We start from the raw sequence: 22,402 nt of genomic DNA, 5'->3' as shown, positions 1-22,402 counted from the left end.
GGGCGTAGGAACCTATAAAACATGATTTTTATACAAAAATGTTGTTATAACTTTTTTTGTACTTAACTTTTTATTAAATAAAATAATATATAATAATAGGTATATACTATATATAATAATATTCAATAATAAATAGATGGCGCGTATGTAAAAGAAAATAAGTCAAAAGTACAATTTTATGCAGACTATTGTAGATTTTTAGTGTTTTTATATTAAAACTAGGCGATCCGTCACAGTTTCGCCTGTAATTGGTTGTTTATTTTGCCTTCAGACAATGATAAGTAGAATAATTTTATTCAAATTTTATAGTTTAATGTGATCGGTAAGTAAATATAAAAACGGTTAATGAAAACGTATTGAAATGTTTCTATCGGTATTAAGGATAAATATATTTTTATTAAAAATGGGACAGCTCTCCCACTTATTCGACAAAAAAAAAAAAAAATATCAGGCGATGTGGTGACATTCAAGAAAGTATTTAGAACAACTCTGAAAAAAATTGTAGAGAAATTCAATAGCGTCGTCAGGATATCGGAACATTTAATTACAATACACCCTCTTCAAACCCAAAATCGTATAATTTTAAATAAAAGGACAACAGGATATCTTTCTTATAACAACGATTCTACGATTTTTATTGTACAATGACTTCACTCTCGAAACTGCGCGATATACCTTGATCTCCGACGCACCGCGGGTTTTAAGTATAAAAACCGCGATTCTGGTATCAGGGTTTTATGAGGTTGCGTAAAAATTAAAAATTCAAACGTACTATTAGTAATGAGTAATTACGTAATAAGTTGCAATTGCAACAGACAACAGTAACAAGACACGTTTATAAATTACCAGTATCATAGAATACGGTTTTTGACTTGGTTAGCAATAACCATGGTATCCTAATACTCAAACGACGGTTTATAGAAAGTGTTGTGCTTGTAGTCATATAATTTTAAATAAAAGGACAATAGAACAATATCTCTCTTATAACAACGATTCTACGATTTGTATTGTACAATGACTTCACTCGCAAAACAGCTGTGCCTTGATCTCCGCCGCACCACGGGTTATAAGTATAAAAACCGCGAGTTAAGTATCAGGGTTATATAAGGCTGCTACTCAGTTTACGAATAAACTGAATAGTGTTCGTATGGCCGTAACCAGTTTTCGGTTTATGAATATTTATTTTTATTTAAATATCAATTTTTTTTAGAAACATGATTTTTTTTTAAATGTATATAAGATGTGGATAGGGACGTCCCGGGGATGAAATATTTTGTATATATTATTAAGAATTGAGAATATAATATAAGAATTTCCATAAGTTAGTTTATAATAATTATAAAAAAATCAAGTTCTTTATTTCTTGCGTTGACTAATTAAAAAAAAATTATCTTTTCAGAGATATATGAGATATGACCGTAGGTACACTATTATAAAATATCACGAAAAGATAAAATACAACGCCTTGCGATTAAAACGTAATACAATATTATGGATTGTTACAAAAAATGTTTGATGTTATTTATATCATTTGAATTTCTAATAAAATATTTAAAATTATAAATGCTCACATCTACCTACATTGAAAATAAATTTACTAAAAATCTGACTTAACGATTGATGTTTGATGTATACAGCAGAGATGCACTCGTACTACCTACTGATAGATCGGGACAACGTCTCCAAACCATGGTTTCCTGATACTCAAACGACGGTTTATAGAAAGTGTTGTGCTTATAGTGATATAATTTTAAATAAAAGGACAATAGAATAATATCTCTCTTATAACAACGATTCTATGATTTGTATTGTACAATAACTTCACTCGCAAAACAGCTGTGCCTTGATCTCCGCCGCACCACGGGTTATAAGTATAAAAACCGCGAGTTAAGTATCAGGGTTATATAAGGCTGCTACTCAGTTTACGAATAAACTGAATAGTGTTCGTATGGCCGTAACCCGTTTTCGGTTTATGAATATTTATTTTTATTTAAATATCAATTTTTTTTAGAAACATGATTTTTTTTTAAATGTATATAAGATAGGGACGTCCCGGGGATGAAATATTTTGTATATATTATTAAGAATTGAGAATATAATATAAGAATTTCCATAAGTTAGTTTATAATAATTATAAAAGAATCAAATTCTTTATTTCTTGCGTTGACTAATTAAAAAAAAATTATCTTTTCAGAGATATATGAGATATGACCGTAGGTACACTATTATAAAATATCACGAAAAGATAAAATACAACGCCTTGCAATTAAAACGAAATACAATATTATGGATAGTCCGATTGTTACGAAAAATGTTTAATATTATTTATATCATTTGAATTTTTAATAAAATATATAAAATTATAAACGCTCACATCTAGATTGAAAATAAATTTACTAAAAAATCTGACTTTATGACTGATGTTCGATGTATATAGCAGAGATGCACTCGTACTTTTGATAGGTCGGGACAACGTCACCAAACCATGGTATCCTGATACTCAAACGACGGTGTAAGATCAATAAAATGACATGTCATACCCATGAAGCTTTTATTGTTGGCAATCCAGATGTCGGCAGTGATACAAATATATAAGTGTTGTTTTACTAATCCTGAAAGTGTAGTTTTATATGTTGTATATCTTTCTTTCAAATCAGTAGCTAATTGTTTTCTTTTTGGTGGAAAAAAATTTTCTGATAAAATTAGTACCAAATATATTTTTACTAAAAAATGTTTCGAATAAAATATTTTCCGCTCACTTATTTTCGTGTATAATATTTTCGGATAAAATACAGTTTGGATGAAATATTTTTCCACTAAAATAATTTTTAGATTAAATACGTTTCTATTAAAATAATTTTCGGATACTATAATTTTTGTAAATGTATTTTCGGATACTAAAATTTTTATAAATGTATTTTCGAATAAAATAGGGTTTGACTGAAATATTTTCGGATATAGTATAGCCCCTCAAAAATATGTCTCTAGTTACCTAAAGGATGGTTAAATTTGCTATTAATTTTATCTTTACTTCCACTAATTCCCAGTTCAGTCCATAGTTTTCTATTACTTGCACCAGCATCAGACACAATACCATCTACGTTTGCGTAGGTTAAGAAATGTTTTGAACTAGAAATAAAACATTGCCCTGGCTCATGGAACACGGTAGATTATCTTTCAAGGTACCCCGTTTATACAACAAAAATAACAGATATATTATATGAGAACGATAAAAACAAAATGAATGCTAACTTTACAGATTTCGAAATTAATTCCAACAATATAAAACCTGAGACATTAAAAACACAACAGTCAGAAGACGAATTTCTAGAAAATATATAATAAAACAGGAGCTACTATATTTTATAAATTGGTCACCTCACGGATTAAATAACCTGTTAGTAATATCAAAAAACTTGACTAACACTATTATAAAATCTTACCACAAATCAGTTTTTAGTGGACACTTCGGAATAACAAAAACCTTAGCTAAAATAAAACAAAAATATTATTGGCCCACAATAATAAAAGACACTACAAATGTTATAAAAACATCCATTTCTTGTCAAATGGTTAAAAATTCAATACGCAAAGCCTACGGTTTACTACAACCAATACCCTTACTTTCAGGGATGCCAATGCAAAGACTAACATTCGATTATTTAGGACCGTTATCCGCTACTAGGGGGAAAAAAATACCTCATTGCTGCTACCTGTTATGCCACAAAAATGGCTTTCGCAAAGGCAGTTTCAAATACAAACGGAGCAACAACAATAAGTTTTCTAATGAACTTAATAACATCTTACGGAGTACCTAAATATTTTTTTGTATTTTTGTAAAAGTGGGCACATTTTTGTATGGTTTTGTATATTCTTGACACTAAATTCCAAAATTCGAAGTATTCTTTTTGTTCTCGCTTTTCTTTGAAAATAACTTCCAAATTTGTATCATTTTTGAATTCAATAAACTCATCTACTACTTTTGAATAATCAGATACAATCAGTGCAGCTAATTGTGTTATACTCGTTACTTCTAAATGCCAAGGATTTTCTATAAGTAAAAAGCAATTTTTTACACCTCTTAAATCCTGAAATCTTCTTTTAAATTCATTGGATAAGGCAGCTAAATGATTCAAAATTATTATATTGTTTGTTTGAGAAATTATAATGTCATCTTGTTTAGCTTTTGTAAGGGTTGGAAAATTATGTAGAATTTGGTTCTGTATTTCCTTGTAATAGATCTCCAACTTCTCTTCAAAAGCAAAAACTTTACTTACCATCTGCGAAATAATTTTATTTTCACCCTGTAAGCCATGGTTGAGCTCATTAAGTTTTTCTATGATATCACACATATAAGCTAAAAGGCACCATCAATTATTGTTTTTATCAATTTCATCAAATTTATTATTTTATTGTAAAAATGCAATAATTTCTAATCGTTAAGTAAAAAACCTTTCAAGAACTTTTCCTCTACTTAGCCAACGCACCGAAGTATATAAATGAACGTCACTGTAATCACTGTTCATTTCTTCTAAAATACTTTTATATTTTTCTATGATTTAGTTCATTTGCTAGAATATAATTAACTATTTTTATCACTCTTTTCATCACTAAATCTACTTCTGGAATAGAGACGCGTGCTGCCAAGTTTTCTTGATGAATAATACAATGAAACGACAAGATATTTGTTAAATTATATTGTTTTTTCAACAGAGAAATAAATCCTTTGTCACATCCGGTCATCGACGGACATCCATCGGTACACACACAAACCAATTTTTTGATATCCATATCATTGTTGTCAAGAAAATTAGTGATCACATTGAGATAATCGATGCCTCTCGTTTGACCTTTCATTGGAATGAATTTCAATAAATCTTCATTAATAGAATTTTGTTTAGTACAGTATCTAACAAAAATAGAACATTGTGATGTGCCTGAAATATCAGTGCTAGAATCAAAAGCTAAGCTCAAAAATTTACAATTGTTTAAGTCTTCGATGGTACTATTATAAATATGTTTTGCAATATTTTCTATACGCCTAATGCAGGTAGAATCAGAAAGCTGCATTTTTTTAATTTCCGATATTATTTGATTTTTATTGCTAAACTTATCAAATAGTAAGGAGGAAGCACTTATAAAACATTCCTTCACAATTTCGGCGTCAGTAAATGGTTTCATATGCTTACTGAGTATGTAACAAATTTCGTATGATGCAGTTGTGACAGCTGCATCTTGTGATACCGCCATTGACATAACACTTTGTTGTTGTTACAACGACTTCTTGAAAAAAATTAATTTTTCTTTTCTCATCAAAGACCCTGGACTATAAATAGTATCAAATGATTCGTGTTTTTTAGTGTAATGACGAGTAATATTGTATTTTTTAAGTATAAAACTTTCTCTACAGATCAAACAAGTAGCAGAACCCTTTTTATTTGGTACGACAAAATATTCTTCTTCCCAATTTTCTTGAAACATTCGATTTTCTTTACATAGTTTTCGTTTATTTTTCGAAGATACGCCTGCCATAATGTCAAAAAAAGTATTAAAAATAAAACCACAAATTTATGTCACAACTGACGGTTGAAATATTTAATAAATAAATGTGCCTGACACCAACGCAATTACACATTTACAACGCGACTAATAATTCGTTTCGTATAATAATAATGCGTACCTACAAACGAGCTAGGTACGGCCAGTTTAGCGATAAGATAAAATACATCAAAATCATTATAAAATATTAATAGTGGAAATACCAAAAACATAATCATTCTTATCACAATCACGTAGGACACACTTTAATTGTTCTGTTATACCTATTTTATACTTATTATATTAGTTTTAAAATTTTTTAATTAATTCAATGAGTTTTGTTTGGGCCACATATAAACCATTGGCGGGCCGCAGGTTGAGTATAGCTGAGTTAGATCAACAAATTAACAAATTTAAAAACGTTTTCGCATCAGACCATAAAGATATAACAAACATAACTACAGAATTCAATAAATACACAAAAAATACTAAAAACAATGTAAAATTAGTTTTTCAAAATGTATAAATGAAGAAAAAATAAATAACTTACAAGAAAAAACAAATCAGAAGAATATGGTTCAAGGTATCCAAGAAATAATATATAATTTAATGTCAGTAATTCTAAAATTTACAAACAATGAAAGAGATACAAATATTCATTTACACTGTAAGCTACATACAATTCCAGCAAGGATCGTAAAATCAAAAATACTGTATAACGACTTAACAAAATTAAAAAGAGCAATCAAAAGAGATGGATATGAATTAACTATCCATTAGAACATTTTCATACATGTCATAACTTACCAATTACGGAACGTCAATTTTCAAAATCGAAAATTCTAATTAAAATCAAAATACCTATCTAAGAAAAATCGGCAAAATGGAAACTATATTAATACATTCCAACTCATTATAAGTTTGACGAGTCTAATTGCATTATATACTCAGAAAAAAACATATAAAGCGATAAATTCCATGAATGGTGAACACAGGATACTATCAGAAATCGGCCAACAACACTGTGACCCACCAAACACGGACCTATGTTATATTCCAAAATTTTCATCTGATATTACTCTTTCCCCAAAATGCGTAGAAGTAATTTTTAAGAACAAAAAATTAGATATAATTAATCAATACTGCTATTTCCAATGCATTAAATAATATGATGACGACTCTATAATAATAAAACAAAAAGACCCCGAAAAATACTTAAATGATATAATGCTAAAGAAAATACCACAACCACTTATTGATGATTTCTCAGGTGACATAATTTATATTACATGGTTAATCATGCTTACCATAATAATAGAGTTCATAGGATATAAAATATACTCTGCTATTATCAAAATAGACATGTTAACCGTGCCCCCTCTTATTCCACAAAGATAATTATACGAAGTTCAACAAACAAATAATTAATACACTCCTTGCACTTAAACAAAACAAAATTGGTGAAATAAAAATCACAATGTAAGACCTACTACAAAATATGTTCAAACATCATAATATAACAATAAAATATAAACAATACAATCTCTAATACTTACTCAAAAAAAAAATAATCCATTTCACACGACTAAAATCAATATAAATTAATCCAAGAAGTTACTGATGTGGTTCCACTTATAAAATCAATTTCACAAAAATGTAAACAGTGAAATGTTAAAAAAAATGTAGGTATTATAATAATAAAATAACTAATATTATTTTATTTAAAAAAAAAAATGTAAAACCAATTTAACACGAAATCTGTACCAAAACAAAGGCATACACGACGGTCAACCAACACTTCACCAACACTTCTAAATATTAACATTCGCAGCCATAAGATGATTCAATCTACACAGTACAACGAAGGAGATGAATGAAATAACTCAGCAATCACCTTAACATTCTTGTTCTTTTTTTCTCATTGTCAAGCGATCTCTTCTAATTTTCCTCATCATCCTGCATCTTTTCATAAAAAAAAAAAAATATAATATGTATAATAATATACACCTGCTTAATAATTTTGAAAACTGCTCGATAAACAAAACCAAATAATCATTATATGAACACCGCAAACAAGAAGATGAAAAAGAGAGATTCAACAATTAAGCATTAAAATTATAAATATTAAATATAACAAATCTCTGATGACAATCAGCATATTATATAAATGGACAAATAAAAAAATGGAATTCTGGTCACAACAGTTATAGGAGGTTTTGAAATATTATAAATTTTACCCTATACCAAAAGTTTTCCTCTCAAAAAATGTACATGTCATTCCTATTTACCTTTCCACAGTCCAAACACTAAAAATACGTAATACAACTAGTATTTTTTTTTAATTTAGTATTATAAGTGTATACATTACATAGCATAGTTTTAAATTTAAAATATGAGGACATATTTTTTTTTTTTTAATAACATAAGGGAGTGTGTATGTGGCATGTGCCAACTAATAATAATAGGAAAATATTACTTCTTTTAGTTAAATGTTTAAATTGCGTAATATTAGGCCAATGAAGCAAATGAGCTGAGGCAGCACTTTGTGAAATAATATTTAAGGACCACAGTAGAGTGACAGTGCAGGTTTCGAGTGAGAGATGGCATATGTAAGCGATAAATGGAGATCTGTATTTTTGTGTGTTTGTTTTATATTTCATAAAGTAATTCAAAATAGTGTTAATTGTTCATCGATCATTTTGTGTACCATAGAGAAATAGGTATGCTATATCATAATAAATTCTTATTCCATTAGGTTAGTCCATTATTAAACCATTTAAACGCCATGTTTTAAAATCAAGAGTAAATCATCCTGTGAAAAGAATATTTTAATATTTTAATTTCAAACCATGTGTATATGCATTTTAAATTACACAATAACCTAACATCCATCAAATACTTATAATTTGCTTTAAAATAAGACAAAAACGATTGACTATTTGTTTAGTCTAATCATATTTTGTGATGATAAATTAACTTACTTATAAAACAGAAAAACAAATGTAGGTATAACATTCTTGATAATAAAAGGAATATATTTAAAACTTGACTCCTTGCAAGCCTTAAAAAAATATTTTCATATTTTCATTTTATTTTATGAATTAAAAAAACGTAAATATTTATTAATTGAAGATTTTGATTTCCACTGTGTGGAAGATATGTCCCTGCTCGACGTAGCAAAATATATATAATAAGTGAAACACCTTTTAAAAATCGGATTGAATATATTGTTTTAATAATCACAATAATTATAATAGAATTTACACATTTTAGTGAATTGTTCAAAATAATTAAGCAAATTAAAAAACCTCATTGATTAGGTATATCACATTTATTATGAAAATAATAATAATCATAAGAATAATTAATTGTTTACAAAAAAAGTATACTTTAAATATTTCATCTATAATATTCTGTAAAAAAAACATTTATTTGTTTAATGTAGTTAAATTCTTGATATTGTTCAAGTTGATTATAATTATAATTATATTTTGCATTTTTAAAAATGTTATTAATATGGCCAGAATAGATAAAAAGACAATGTTTAGTATTAAGGTTTCAAAAACTAATATGATATACATAAAATGTTGATTTATAAATAAAATTTTAACTTATTTATAAAATGTAAGTAGTTAATAATCGTTAAAATAAAAGCAACCACCAGTTTGTTCTAGGTAGACTTCAATTGTATCCCCTTCTTTCATCCTAGTTGAATACGGGGTGTCGGTTTCATTGAACCTTTCTCCATCATAGCGGAATCTTGTAGTGGTCTTATCCATACCCTAAAACATTACAATTTTAAATGAATTATAAATGTTAAACTAGGCACATAGATTTAGTTTATACTAGTTTTATAGACGAATAGAATCTATATTAGTATTTAAAATCAAAATTATATTAATTTTTTTCAAACAATGAATCATTAATTAACTAAAAATCCAGGTTTGTCTGCATCTCACTAATGTAAATTGAGCAATTCAAGTAAAAATTATTTAGTTTTAATATTAGTTAATTCACATATTCAACTTAACTTTGATGTATTAATTTTAAAGTAAGTTACAAGTGTGTATTATATGCAGAGCCCAACTTAGGAATTTTGGGACCCGGGTCAAATTTTCTAATGGGGCCCCAAAATTAATTATTATCTAAATGCCACTTTAATAATTAAATATTAACAGGGGCCCGGGGCCCCAAATAATATCGAGGCCCGGGCCTGCAGCCCCCCTAGCCCCCCCCCCCCCTAAGTTGGGCTCTGATTATATTATAATAATTTAAAATGATCATAATTTCCAACTACTTGAAAAAAATATATGTATATAAAGGAATTTGATTCATATAGATAATATTGTTATCTTCAACAATATATCAAATCAATCAACAAAAATATTAAAACTATACTGAATTCAGCCCAAGATTAAAACAATTTTTCTCACATTGTATAGTTTGATAACCCAAGTTAAAGCTATGTGTTCTATCATTGGTTGACAGTTCAATGTAGTCATTGATTATTGGTGTTTGGTGCAGTCACTTGTATTTGGAAAATCATAATTGCAGTAAGAACTACCAAGTGATGAAGATGTACAGATTCAAGTAAAATAAAACTAAATATAAATTTGCCTCACATCGTTAGTTACAATGTTATACAATTGTAAACAATAAATACAAGCGTGGAGTCATCACTTTTCTTAAAAACAAATACAGACAACTGAATTAAACCAAAATGGGATTATTCTGGATATAATCAGTTACTTTATAGTTTAAACATTTTAAGGTATACTACAATGTTTGAGGCCTTATGTGTACAATAATATAAATTCTAAAAAGATACCTTTGACTGTACAATATCGTTTTATTTATTTTATAACAAAACTACAAAAATAATAGATTTGGAAAAGAATAATTTTTTTGTATTAGTGATATCAAACAATTAAAAATTATGTTGCACAGTCTCTGTTCTTTTTAAAGTGTGAAAATTTGGATGTTCGAATACAACCTAAGTGATTCTTTTTGGTGTAAAACAGTTTTAGAGATGTTTTACATATAAGATTGAGACAACATATGTGGGTAAAATGTTCTCTTAACTTAGTACTTAAAAATTAAAGCTGATACAAATTAGCATAACATTTAGTAACTAATTATACTATTTTTTTTTTTTTTTTTTACTGCAATTATGAGTAATCTATACTGTATTATAAAATATAGACAAAACCAGAAAAACAAGGCCTAAGCAGTACATTGCTTTATCTTGGTCATGATGAATATAGTTAGATTTCTATTTCTAGACTATATAATAATTAAAATTCAATATTTTTTACTAAATAAAACATAATACAAAAAAAAAAAAAGGCATCAAGTTGAATTTATTTGTTTACAGCAAATCATTTAAATGTAACAAATGATATTTGCGTAAAATGGATAAAATATGACTAATAATGGAATGTAACTAAAAATATAAGAGTAAAATGTAAAAAACCATATTTATTTACCTCCGCGTAAGACAATGACACAAAAATATGACCTGCTAAATATCTAAATCCTATGAGTCATATATAAAGATTATGAATATACATAATAGATATTGAGTGAACATATTTGGTGATTTATCGAAAACCTTATTATATAATTAATTATTTAAATAACATCGAGTAACATTTTTATACATTTTGTATATACAACAATATATGGCAGAGGCCCTAGTAATGAAAATGAAAGTAATATTTGCATTTTTATCATTAATCTTATTAATGTGACTGTGAAATACCTGCTAATAATGATTTGCAGTTCTAATCAAAAATGCTATGGAAATAACAAAAATTTAATAGGTAGGTAAAAATTCAACAACTTATGTTTGTTACTGTATATTTTTATACACGAATGAAATTGTTTAATATGATTAAAATGGCCAATAAAATTAAAACTAGTAACTACAGTTAGGCTTGGTCGTTATTCGTAGTAGTCGGCCGTATTCAGCACCGTCTACGATATTACCACAGCCATGAATAAAGAAAATTGAAGTAACAATGTGTTACGCATATTATAAAGTAAAAAAATACCCCTTTCTTTGTTTAGCATGGAGCTTATAGTGCACGTGAAAATGAAACAAAAGAAAAATTCAAAATATACAGCAACACGACCAAAAAATACATCTTCAAAATGGTGTGATAATACACAACACTGTAAATACCGTTGACTCTGCCACCGCCGAATCGTACGGTGTTGGCACTCTCAGTCATGCACGAGTTTAGATCAGTTTCTGTACTCCACCCAATGCACTCATAATATGATACAGACTATATAATGGAAACAATTACAATAAACAACTTTTTAATAATTTATACTTACAGTTCTCCCACAGTATGCGTTCATTAATTTCTTAAACGGAGTATGGATTCTCATCTTGAAGTTAATGACATTGTTGTCTGGACTAAGAACTTTAAGATTAATGTGTTCGGGGGCATCCTAAAATACAAGGTATCTTTAGAATTGATATGTGTTTTAAAACTAACAAAATTAATTAATGAACAAATAATTTAATTCAACATAATTTAATAAAATAATAATATAATAATAAGTTATTGTTTTCAATCGCACAATCCATAATTGGTTTTGAATAATTACACGATTATTAATTAACTTATAAAATCTGATGGAAGTCAGAAGACAGACGACTTAACGTGCTAAATATTATCAATGTTAACGATAATAGTCAACAGTAATTGAGGTAAATAATTATAATATGCATGATACATTTAATGGTACCATTTCTCGGGCTATCGACGACTTTCATTAAGACGAGACGCCATGATTGACGAGTACACACTACGCAGCATTGTATGTTAATACTTACTCCTTTGTTTCCTGCCATTTTTTCTGTGTGTTATAATACGGTACTTGTTAATCAGAAGAACAATGTGATGTCTGTGACGAGGAAAACGCGGCGACAGTGAAATGTAATTTCGCGATGAAAATGCCGTCAACAATATTCGAAACGAATAAGGTTAGGTTGGTTCGGCAAACCGGAAAGAATAATGTACAGCGTCACTCACACGCCTGAGACAAACGCTACCGCCACAGGCAAACAACAGTCAACAACACGGACTAAGATAATATAGTTTTATATTATAATGTACTAGCGATGAGTGAAAAATAACGTGGTGGGTAAAAAAATGTCGCTGTTAGTGACTGCGGCAATAAAAAAAAAAATGGCGACCGCCGACCAGCCTCTTGGAACCATGAACTATGACGATATGGACTGGTCACGACCTGGTAGGCGGGTGGTAGAGGTGAAGTCAGTAATATTGTTATGGTACCGGAATCATGCGATAGTGTCGGTGCCCAGCGGTATTCTTCGAAAACGCTAGAACTGTTAAGATATTATAAATTATGATATCAATAATATAATTCTATGATAATAGAGTGAGTGAATAAGACGTAAAGTTGGTCGGTTTTATTCACAAATTAAAATATTTTAATTCGTGGTTTTATTATATTTAGTATTTATTATATAATATTATAATTTATAGTTATTATTCATTTATATTTTTAAAAAGTCAAGGTTTCTACTAAGTAGGTACCTACAGAAATATAAAATTACTGCATATTAAAAATAAAAAATAAATACAATTTTTAATTTTAATTTAAAAACATTAATTGTTAATTTTATTACTGTTGCGTAGATTATTATATTTTATATACCTATATCCGACATCTAAGATTTGACCAATTTTGAATGTTTTTTTAACTGTTTATTTTGTTTTTTTTCGTTATGATTTTGTAGTACTGCATGTTGGCGCATCCTCATTGTTAGGTAATATGTGATAATATGAGTTAGTATTTCATTTTTATGTGAGAACAGGGAAAACATAAAAGAGTAAAACTGTTTTGCATAATATCTTCAACGCAGCAATCAAATACATTTTCATTATTAGAAAACTTTTTAAATGAATTTTCTATCGACAAAATTTAATTAAAAAATCCTTGATTTGGATGTGTTAATCTTTCCCTGGACTTCATATTTGTAAAAGTTGCTTCTTGTGTGGTTGAAGAATAAAGAATAAGAATAAATTTCTTATTTTAGCTTCCCTTTCAGATGAATCTGTATCAACAATTTGTTTAATTTCAGATGATGTAATTTTAGGTGATGATGTTTCTAAAATAGTACAGTTTCCAGATTTTGGTGGCTTCAAAATGGAATATGACGATAATATCTTATAGATATGTATAAATGTTAGAGAACTAGGATGATCGTTTGGACCTGATGCCTGACAAACCATTCCAAAAAATTGCTGAAATAAAAAAAAGTAAGAAAATGTTTATTCAGGAATATTTTGTATCAATCTTGAATTTAGACTTTGTTCATGGTATCAATATATTACTTCTAATCTATCTTGGATCATTTTATTCGATAACACATATGGAAATCCAGACTGTAGTAAATATTTCGCTAGTTCAATGGTTGATTTCATTGTCACTAGTAGGCCATCAGCAGTTTGTTTTGTTAAAAACTCGGATTCCATAATCTTTTGATCCAATAAATTCTGTTCCCATGAATTAATAAATGTTATTCCATCTTCTAAAACCTTATATTATAATAACATTTTTTGAAAAAATATTCTATTGTGAAATATTAATAAATAAAAATTTAATACTTTAAAATCCTTAGAATTTTGTTTTATACTCTCGGCTGGGAATTTTCTATTTAATGCATCAAAAATATTATTAAATAAATTTAAAAATTTTCAGTCTCTAAGCTTTTTTCGAATTCTGGTACTATTTGATATTCTCTATAATATTTCAAGCCTACTGCAACTGAATTACTAAAGATCTGTGAAAATAATGTAACATAAAATATAATTATAGGTATAGGTAGTAAAAAAAATAAATATTTTCTTTAATAATCTAACCTGAGCCGCTAGTTTGACATTCATCTTTGAAAAACTGTCCAAGTACAAATGTCGTTTGGTTAATTTTGGACAAATTCTTTTTGAAATTTGTTTTAGGTCATAATTGTGTAATGATTCATAATGAGACCAACTAATAGATTTATTTTCAGGAGAAACCTTAAATTAAATTGTATAACGATAACCAATTAACTACTGAATATTATAGTGAGTTATTGTTATAAACTTACTCTTAATGTATTTTTATTGTATAATCTATTTCGTACTGTTTTTAGCAAATGTGGAGCATCTGAAAAAAAAATAGATTCTACGTTACCTATCCATTGGGTGTTTAATACTATTTTTAAGATTTTCTTTTGTTCCATTTATTCCAAATTCTTTCCATAATTTTCTATTGGAAGAACCAGCATCAGAAACAATACCATCAATCATAACACCAGCATTTTCAAGCAATGATACTGCCTTTATAACTAATTGTGTGAGTACAATACCTGAAAAACATAATAATATACATATTATTAATTTAATATAATTATGTTTTAGTTACCATCACCGGTCCTTTTGAACAAAATACTGCAATAGGCTGAGTAATGTTTGACCCAAGACTTTGAAACATCATTACGAGTCTGTGATCTGCCTTTTCACCTGTGTTCAAAGAAGGTTCATCATTACCAAAATGTTCTAATCCAGAATATGTTAGGGTCTTTGAGTTGACACTAATACTCTGATGTAAGAAAATTTCATCAAATAAGAGCATTCCGTGTTTTTCATTTTCATTTAATAAAGATAATTTTTTTTTAAATATCTTGAAAAAATTGTCATCAAAACCATAATTTGTTTTCGTCATTGATAAATATCTTCGAATAGTTCGAGATGATGGTAATGGCAATATACCCTGGTTTCTTAAGAAATTGTAAGTTGAAGATGATCTATATAAATAAATTAATGATAATCATTATCACCTATCGTAATATAATGTTAATTATACCTATAATTTATAATATTAATATAATGAAAATCTTACCTAATATGAAACAGAATACATAAAAGTAGCCAATTTTCTGAGTATCTTTTGTTTACTGGTTTAACTTTGCTGGTATTAATAATTTCTTTAATCAATATTTGTTGAGGTTCACTTAATTTATTAATGTCACATATCTTTTTTAACGAATCATCACATAAATGATTCATTTTGTTTTGTAAAGTAGATAATGTACAATTCATTTAATCAATTTTGTTGTTTAATCTAATAACAAAATTTTTATTATGTTGTAAAGATATTTTTTGTTATTCTATATTTTATTTCTAACCTGTAGTTACATTTTTGTGTTTTGTGCTTATTTCTTTGTAATGTTTGTAGAGTCTTAAGTCTATTTGGTGTGAGTGTTGGCCCAATATTTTTTTACCGTTTGCCATTTTACTCCTTTGCTTATACACCCTAAATATTTGTACAATTTTTTAACACTACAAACATCTCTTTGATATAGCATTTTGCAGTATTAATGTACACTTTTTGTGTCTCCAAATATTATTCACCACTTTAATTGTATGTTTAGCTGACATGCCTTATAAAAATATAAAAATATCATTAATACCTTTATTAAATATAAGTATATCTGGGAGGCCGTATTAATCCGGAAAATAAATGGGCGGAAAGTATAAATCCGGAACGTATACCTCCGGTATTAAAAAAAATACTAAACCGTATTTTCCCGGACTGTATAATTCCGGAACGTATATCGCCGGAATCCAAAAGTTAAAAACCGTATTTGGCCGGAACGTATTTATCCGGACCGTAAATTTACGGAAAGTATTGTAAATTGCCTATTTGAAACCCCTGAAAAAAAAATTAATAATAAAATAAATAATTATAGACAATTTTAAAACTTTTTCAGAATCAAAATTTTACATTCCAAACTTCTACAGTTTTATCCTGTTTTTGGGTTGATATTTATATTGGTGTCGAATCCCCCTTAATATCTTTCAACTACTACTAGTTATATGTATAACAACTCATGAGCACCTTATATTTAATTTTCAAGTTATTTGACAGAATAAAAATAAATAAAAAAAATTTTAAAAATTGATATATGAATAAATATAAATATTATGCTTATAAAATTTAAAAAAACAATCTGGAAAGACTCATTGGCCATCCTACAACGTGGACATGTAGTTGGTGTTGGCAGATTTTGAATGCATGTGTTACATATCCAAGCATGACCACAAGGTAAAATAATGAATTGTTGACTATTTGATGCAGTGTTAAACATACAGAACATACAAAAAGACTATATATATAAATAAATAAATTGTGGAATAATTTTATAGCTTAGAACTTAAGATACTGTTTAAAGTAGGAAATTGCATGTAGTTGGTATTCAGGTGGGTCAAAAGTAAAAAAATGTTATTGATTTTCAAAATACCTAACATAATAATAAGATAAATACTAAATTAAAGAAAAATAAAAACAATAATATTAGTAATTACAATATAAAAAAAAATGTTATACATTTTTTACATTAAAATTAAAATCGAACTATACCAAAAATAATTAATATATTAATCTATTTAAAATGCATAAAAAATATAATATTATAGTACACGAATTTATTAATTTAACCATAATCTTTGTAGTATGGACTTTGTAATATTTAAATTAATACTAATTAATATTTAAATTATTTAATAAAATGTTTTTCATTTATGTTTAACTAAGTGTTATTTATTTTTTATTTCGAGTTTTTAGAGCTGTTAATTTTACAAATTAGTCAGAAACAATTGCAAATAAGACAATTATTATGCATTGTACTTTAATATTAATTACATTGATAATAATATTAACCAACCTGATTATGATGGAACCAACAACCTGCAGTCCGTGTTCCTGGAAAATATGATTGCAGTACATCTCTTAATGCTGTTTCATAGTCAGTAATTATAATAGTGGGTGATACATTTGTTAGGATATTATTTTTTATATAATGGAAAACTGTATCGTATGCATTTCTGGTTTTTGATTCCATTAATACAAATATTAATGGTATTGATTGCAAATAAATTTTTACAATAAAAAGTTTAAAAAATTGAGTATATTTTATTTTAAGGAAAAAAAACTTACATAATTTTGTATCGTTACATGAATAGTCAACATTTGATATCCCATTCTAGCCGGAATGACTTTAAATGTTCCATCAACATGGAGTTCTTCTATGTCCATATTACTTATATTTTGGGTTAATACTGGACATGCAAATATATTACTTTTCCCATCTATATCTTGCACACAGCTCCTAAATATGGTAATATCACAGCAGTTATACCTTGGTAACTGTCCATTTTCAAAAATGATTGCCAGTTGTTGTAAATTTTCGGGTAAAGGAGGCATAGATGATCTACGAGCCAACCGCATTAACGATTCGGCAGTAGACCACGGATATAAGTTTTCTGACAATGGATGTCTAAAATACATATAACTATTATTAATAAATTGTAGTTTTACTTTTAAAAAAACAAAATATATATAATTTACCTTCGATATTCTTCATCATAAATTAATTTTAATTGTGTACTTTCTGAGCCGCTCTTCTTTTTAAAATATTTTTAAGATTATTTACTAATTGTATGTCATTGTTTTCACGCTCATGATTGGTATGTAGTTTCATAACAACCAATGAGCCATCTGTCATCTTTTTCATTGAACCCAGGTAAAAATGTAGGGTACGTTTACTACATTTGTAATAACTATTAAATCAATAACAAATTCATTAGTTTCCAACCCCTTTTCCTTATATTCATTTCAAAATTTTCATTGGATTTTTTTAATTCAATTAATTGTAATATACCTATTACTTATTGGGATTAATATAATGATTCAATTTTTCAATGTTAATTGAATTCTTAAATGTTACCTTTTAAATACCTACCTATCTACTGAATATCTAAATTAATTTATTAAATACTAAAATACCTATATTATGATAAATAAATTGTAATATCATCGTATTGTTTTTTAAAACAATAATATTTTTTTTATATGTTAATTTTATGTTGATTAACGTAGATGTTGAAAGGTTTAACACTACTAATTTTTCATATTTTATTTGTTTCATTTGTTTTCATGTTAGCAGTTGTTTAATGTAGTATACATTTATGATGCATATTTGATCATATTTTGCAATTATTCGTGCATACTGCATATAATAACTACTAATAATATAATTTTAGAATACTTACGTAATTCCATTTTTTTCCCCATTATTGTCGTATCTGTATCCGTCGTGTTCCATAATTGACTAAAGTACGTAATTAAAATTATATACAATACATTAAAAAATATATAATATATTGTTTAATCTTTAATAGGTAAGTGTTAATATGTAATAATATTCGAGCACAAAACTTCAGAAAACACATGCATTTGCATTGAAATCACGAAAGAGAATGACAAACAATTACACTCAAATCATTTTATTTATATTATTTATAATTTTATAATTAAATTAAATATTTAATTAAATTCTGTAATTCGTATATTATACTTATTGAATGCGCGTCTAAAATAAAAATAGAAACATTATTTCAAAAATGCATTTACAGGTATTCTATTGTAAAATCCAGATATCTATAATGGATTTTATTCAATGCTTTGTTTCTAAATAAAACAAAATAGAAGGGAAAAATAAATGTTTCTCGTATAATTATTATACACAAGTTAAGATATTATTATAAAATTTAAAATTTAATTACAAAAATAATAATCATACAAAATATAGTCCTAAATAATATACCTATATAATATTATATTAGTATAAAATACCGATCCCTATTTTGCCATTTTTAAAAATCTTAACATGAGTATACTGCAGATACCTACCTATATAGGAATATCATCCATGTTACCATACATTACTTACGTAAATTTTTGAATAATTTATGGTACAAGATAACCGGTAATAATTGAAGATTATGAAACTTTAATAGCTGTAGAACGATGATTGAATTAGTATTAGGTAGTTCAATCTATAGGTTTTTTTCAATCCATAGATTGGTTTACAATTGTTTTTCTTCATTCTTCACGATTAATCGCCAATTTTTATATTTTGGACAATACAGTATAATATCTTTAAACTTTTTAATCTTTCTTGAATTATTCAATAAATGTATGTTGAGGTCGCTCAGGTTCTTCTGGATGTTTTAGTGTGTGTCCCACTATCCTACAAATTTTTCTTTTTCATAGTTAACTCTGTGAGTAAATGTTTCTTATTGACTATTTTCAGTTGTACATCTTTGTTCTTTGTTTGTTTTACGTTCCATCCAGTTTATTCTTTACATATGTTTCCATATCAAATGCCTCTAAAGATTTTATTTCAGACTCATTTATAACTCATGTTTCATATCCGTATAGTGCTATACTATAGTGGTATACTTAAAATACATATTTTATTGAGTCTTTTCTTTATTTTTAAAGTTCACTTTTTAGACATAAATATAGTTTAGATTTTTCACTAAACGCTGCATTTGCAATCGTATGCATCTTTTGATTTATCTTGAGTCATTTCCATCTTATGTAATCATACCACATTACTACCTAAGTATGATGATTACTTAGTCAAGTTGATAATATTATTTAGATTTACATCAGCTGACAGCTACTATATTTTGGCATAGGCGCCCGCAGAATTTTTTTTAAGATATTAGATGTTTTCTAATGTTACGATTTGAGGAGAAATATTATAATTTTACTATTTAAAAAAAACAACCTTTTTTATTATATACTCGTTCATATATTTTATCATGTTACAACTTATAAGTATAGCTAGTATAGGTACATAGTATGTAAAGTTAACTTTATGAATTCTCAAAAGGAATAAATTATAATCGTCATGCATTTCTTCCAAAACTATCAACAATTTCATCATAAAAATTGTTATTTCTAATTAAGTCACTCACTGACCACTGTAGATTTATTTTCCCAATATCATAAAAATCAATGTTTGCAAAATCCTAAACAAAATGAATTATTCAGTTTAAACCAGGGATGGAAAATGTTTATAAAAAAAAAAAAAATTGAAAACGAAAATAATGTTATAAACTTATAACAAAATCAAAAAACGAAAAAAAATAAATTCTACATATGATGAACATTAAGTTATAATTGATCACAACAAAACCCCTTTGTAACTACGTGTAAAAATGGCAAAGTAAAAAAAAAAAATATTAAATTTTTAAGCACGATAAAGATATGATATATTACGAATAAATGTTAAGTATATTGAATCTAAGTAAACTTATTTTGTTTCAAGAATTTATTTACTTGGCGAGGAATTATTTAGAGTAGTATATAAATATTAATTAATAATAATATTTTTTAAATAATAATAATTTATATTTTAATAGTTTTTCACCATTTCATTATTTTGTTCATCACACTTTGTTTCTCATATCACATCTTTATCGTGCTTAAAGATCTAATATTTTTTTTTTACTCAGCCATTATTATACGTAGTTTACGAAGGGTATTTGTTGTGATATCACTAATTTTTATCATGAATGCAAATAATAATAATATATCTATAAGTGTTTTAGCTTTGTTTTTCTAGAATTATTATACACACATACATGGCACCACGAAGTAATCAAAAAATTATTATTACCTATAATATATATTATTATTATAGCATAATATTATATTATTCTTATTGTTTTAATTATTATCTATGACAACTACGAGGATAGAAACGGTGCCTTAATTCTGAATTTAGTATAAATTTCCATTAAAAAATTCACAATTTTTCACTTATTACTTAATTTCTAAACGTACGATTTTGATGATTTTTACAAAAGCACGTTATACACAATATTTCTGGTGCTTTGGGTTTAATAAGAGTTAGTTGATGTATTAGAAAATTAGTTATATGTTGTACGAGTATAACAAATTTGTCATTTACACAATTTAATAGGCAATTCCTACGTCGGTATACTAAACACACATCGTCGTGCTCTTATTTTTTTTTACTTAGCTCGCGCCACGACCGTGGTATTGGATAATAGAAAAAGCCATTCTTGGTTATAAGTTACAAGTTAATATTATATTAAAATATTAAATTATTATTATTTATTCAATAAAAACTAAAAACGGTTTGTTTTATTTTATTTTTATTTTTTATCGGTGTTTATCTTTATTTTGTATTTAATATTTACTACTTATTTAGTATTTTTGTGTCAATGCGTAAGAGCAACTTTTTAATTTTGATGTTTAAATGTATTTATTACCTTATTAAGTATTTGTTATATAGTAAATAGTAATTTATCTTAAAACATTCAATTTAATACATTTTTTGGAATAGCCAGGGGGAAATGCCACAGCTTACCCCTCTCCGGGCGCCTATGTATTTTGGGATTTCGCGCACAAATCATTATCTTTGTTTTGTTTTCATTGATTTTCATTTTGAATATTCTAAGACAAGTGTCTCTTCTATTTTGTTTATAGCTCCCTGTATATCTCCTTCACATTCAGTTATTATTACTATGTCGTATAAAAGGAGTGCTGATTTCAATATGTAGTATCTTATCTTTTAGCAAATTGAATCAAGGTGGTACTTTAGGGACGTCATTTTTTTATTTTCTCAATAGTTATTTAATGACACGGAAAAACCACGGACAAATTACAAAAAGCCGCTAAAATTAGGATTTTAATTTCTAACGCTTTGTTTATCACCATAAAAACGAATAAAAAAAATATATATTTCAATACAAAATATCCAGACTAACAAACCATCTCCGCTCAGAATCGTTTTTCTTATACATTGATAAAATTATATCATTGAATTCAAGTTGTGTGTGTTCTTTATTAATATTTACCTATTTGATTAGCATTACTTATAAAAGTGTGTAAACCATATACAATTTTACAATACTAGTTATATTATTATGTAGTATTTTTGAAAATATAAGTTGCTTTC

The 22,402-nt window shown here is 26.9% G+C and overlaps 2 protein-coding genes and 1 long non-coding RNA gene across 3 annotated transcripts; 1 reads left to right on the top strand and 2 right to left on the bottom strand.

Moving 5' to 3' along the window:
* Nucleotides 1–8,971: 8,971 nt before the first annotated feature.
* On the bottom strand, nt 8,972–12,793 carry LOC114129886 (small ubiquitin-related modifier 2-like). The gene is made up of 3 exons (XM_027994742.2): nt 12,386–12,793; nt 11,881–11,997; nt 8,972–9,320 (listed from the first exon to the last, which is right to left on the bottom strand). The coding sequence occupies exons 1-3, from the start codon at nt 12,401–12,403 to the stop codon at nt 9,171–9,173; spliced, it is 285 nt and encodes a 94-aa protein (XP_027850543.1). The 5' UTR covers nt 12,404–12,793; the 3' UTR covers nt 8,972–9,170.
* Nucleotides 12,794–13,547: 754 nt separating this feature from the next.
* LOC126549748 (uncharacterized) lies at nt 13,548–14,111 on the bottom strand. The gene is made up of 2 exons (XM_050200049.1): nt 13,914–14,111; nt 13,548–13,823 (listed from the first exon to the last, which is right to left on the bottom strand). Exons 1-2 carry the CDS (start codon nt 14,052–14,054, stop codon nt 13,548–13,550), a joined length of 417 nt encoding a protein of 138 aa, XP_050056006.1. The 5' UTR covers nt 14,055–14,111.
* Nucleotides 13,715–15,399, top strand: LOC126549754 (uncharacterized). Its single transcript, XR_007603860.1, has 4 exons — nt 13,715–13,838; nt 14,591–14,645; nt 14,714–14,916; nt 14,982–15,399. It is a non-coding gene; the product is annotated as an uncharacterized LOC126549754 (long non-coding RNA).
* Nucleotides 15,400–22,402: the final 7,003 nt, after the last annotated feature.

The sequence above is a fragment of the Aphis gossypii genome, chromosome 2 (assembly GCF_020184175.1).
Source record: "Aphis gossypii isolate Hap1 chromosome 2, ASM2018417v2, whole genome shotgun sequence".
Taxonomy (NCBI): Eukaryota; Metazoa; Arthropoda; class Insecta; order Hemiptera; family Aphididae; genus Aphis; species Aphis gossypii.
This window is presented reverse-complemented; position numbering and strand designations above follow the sequence as displayed.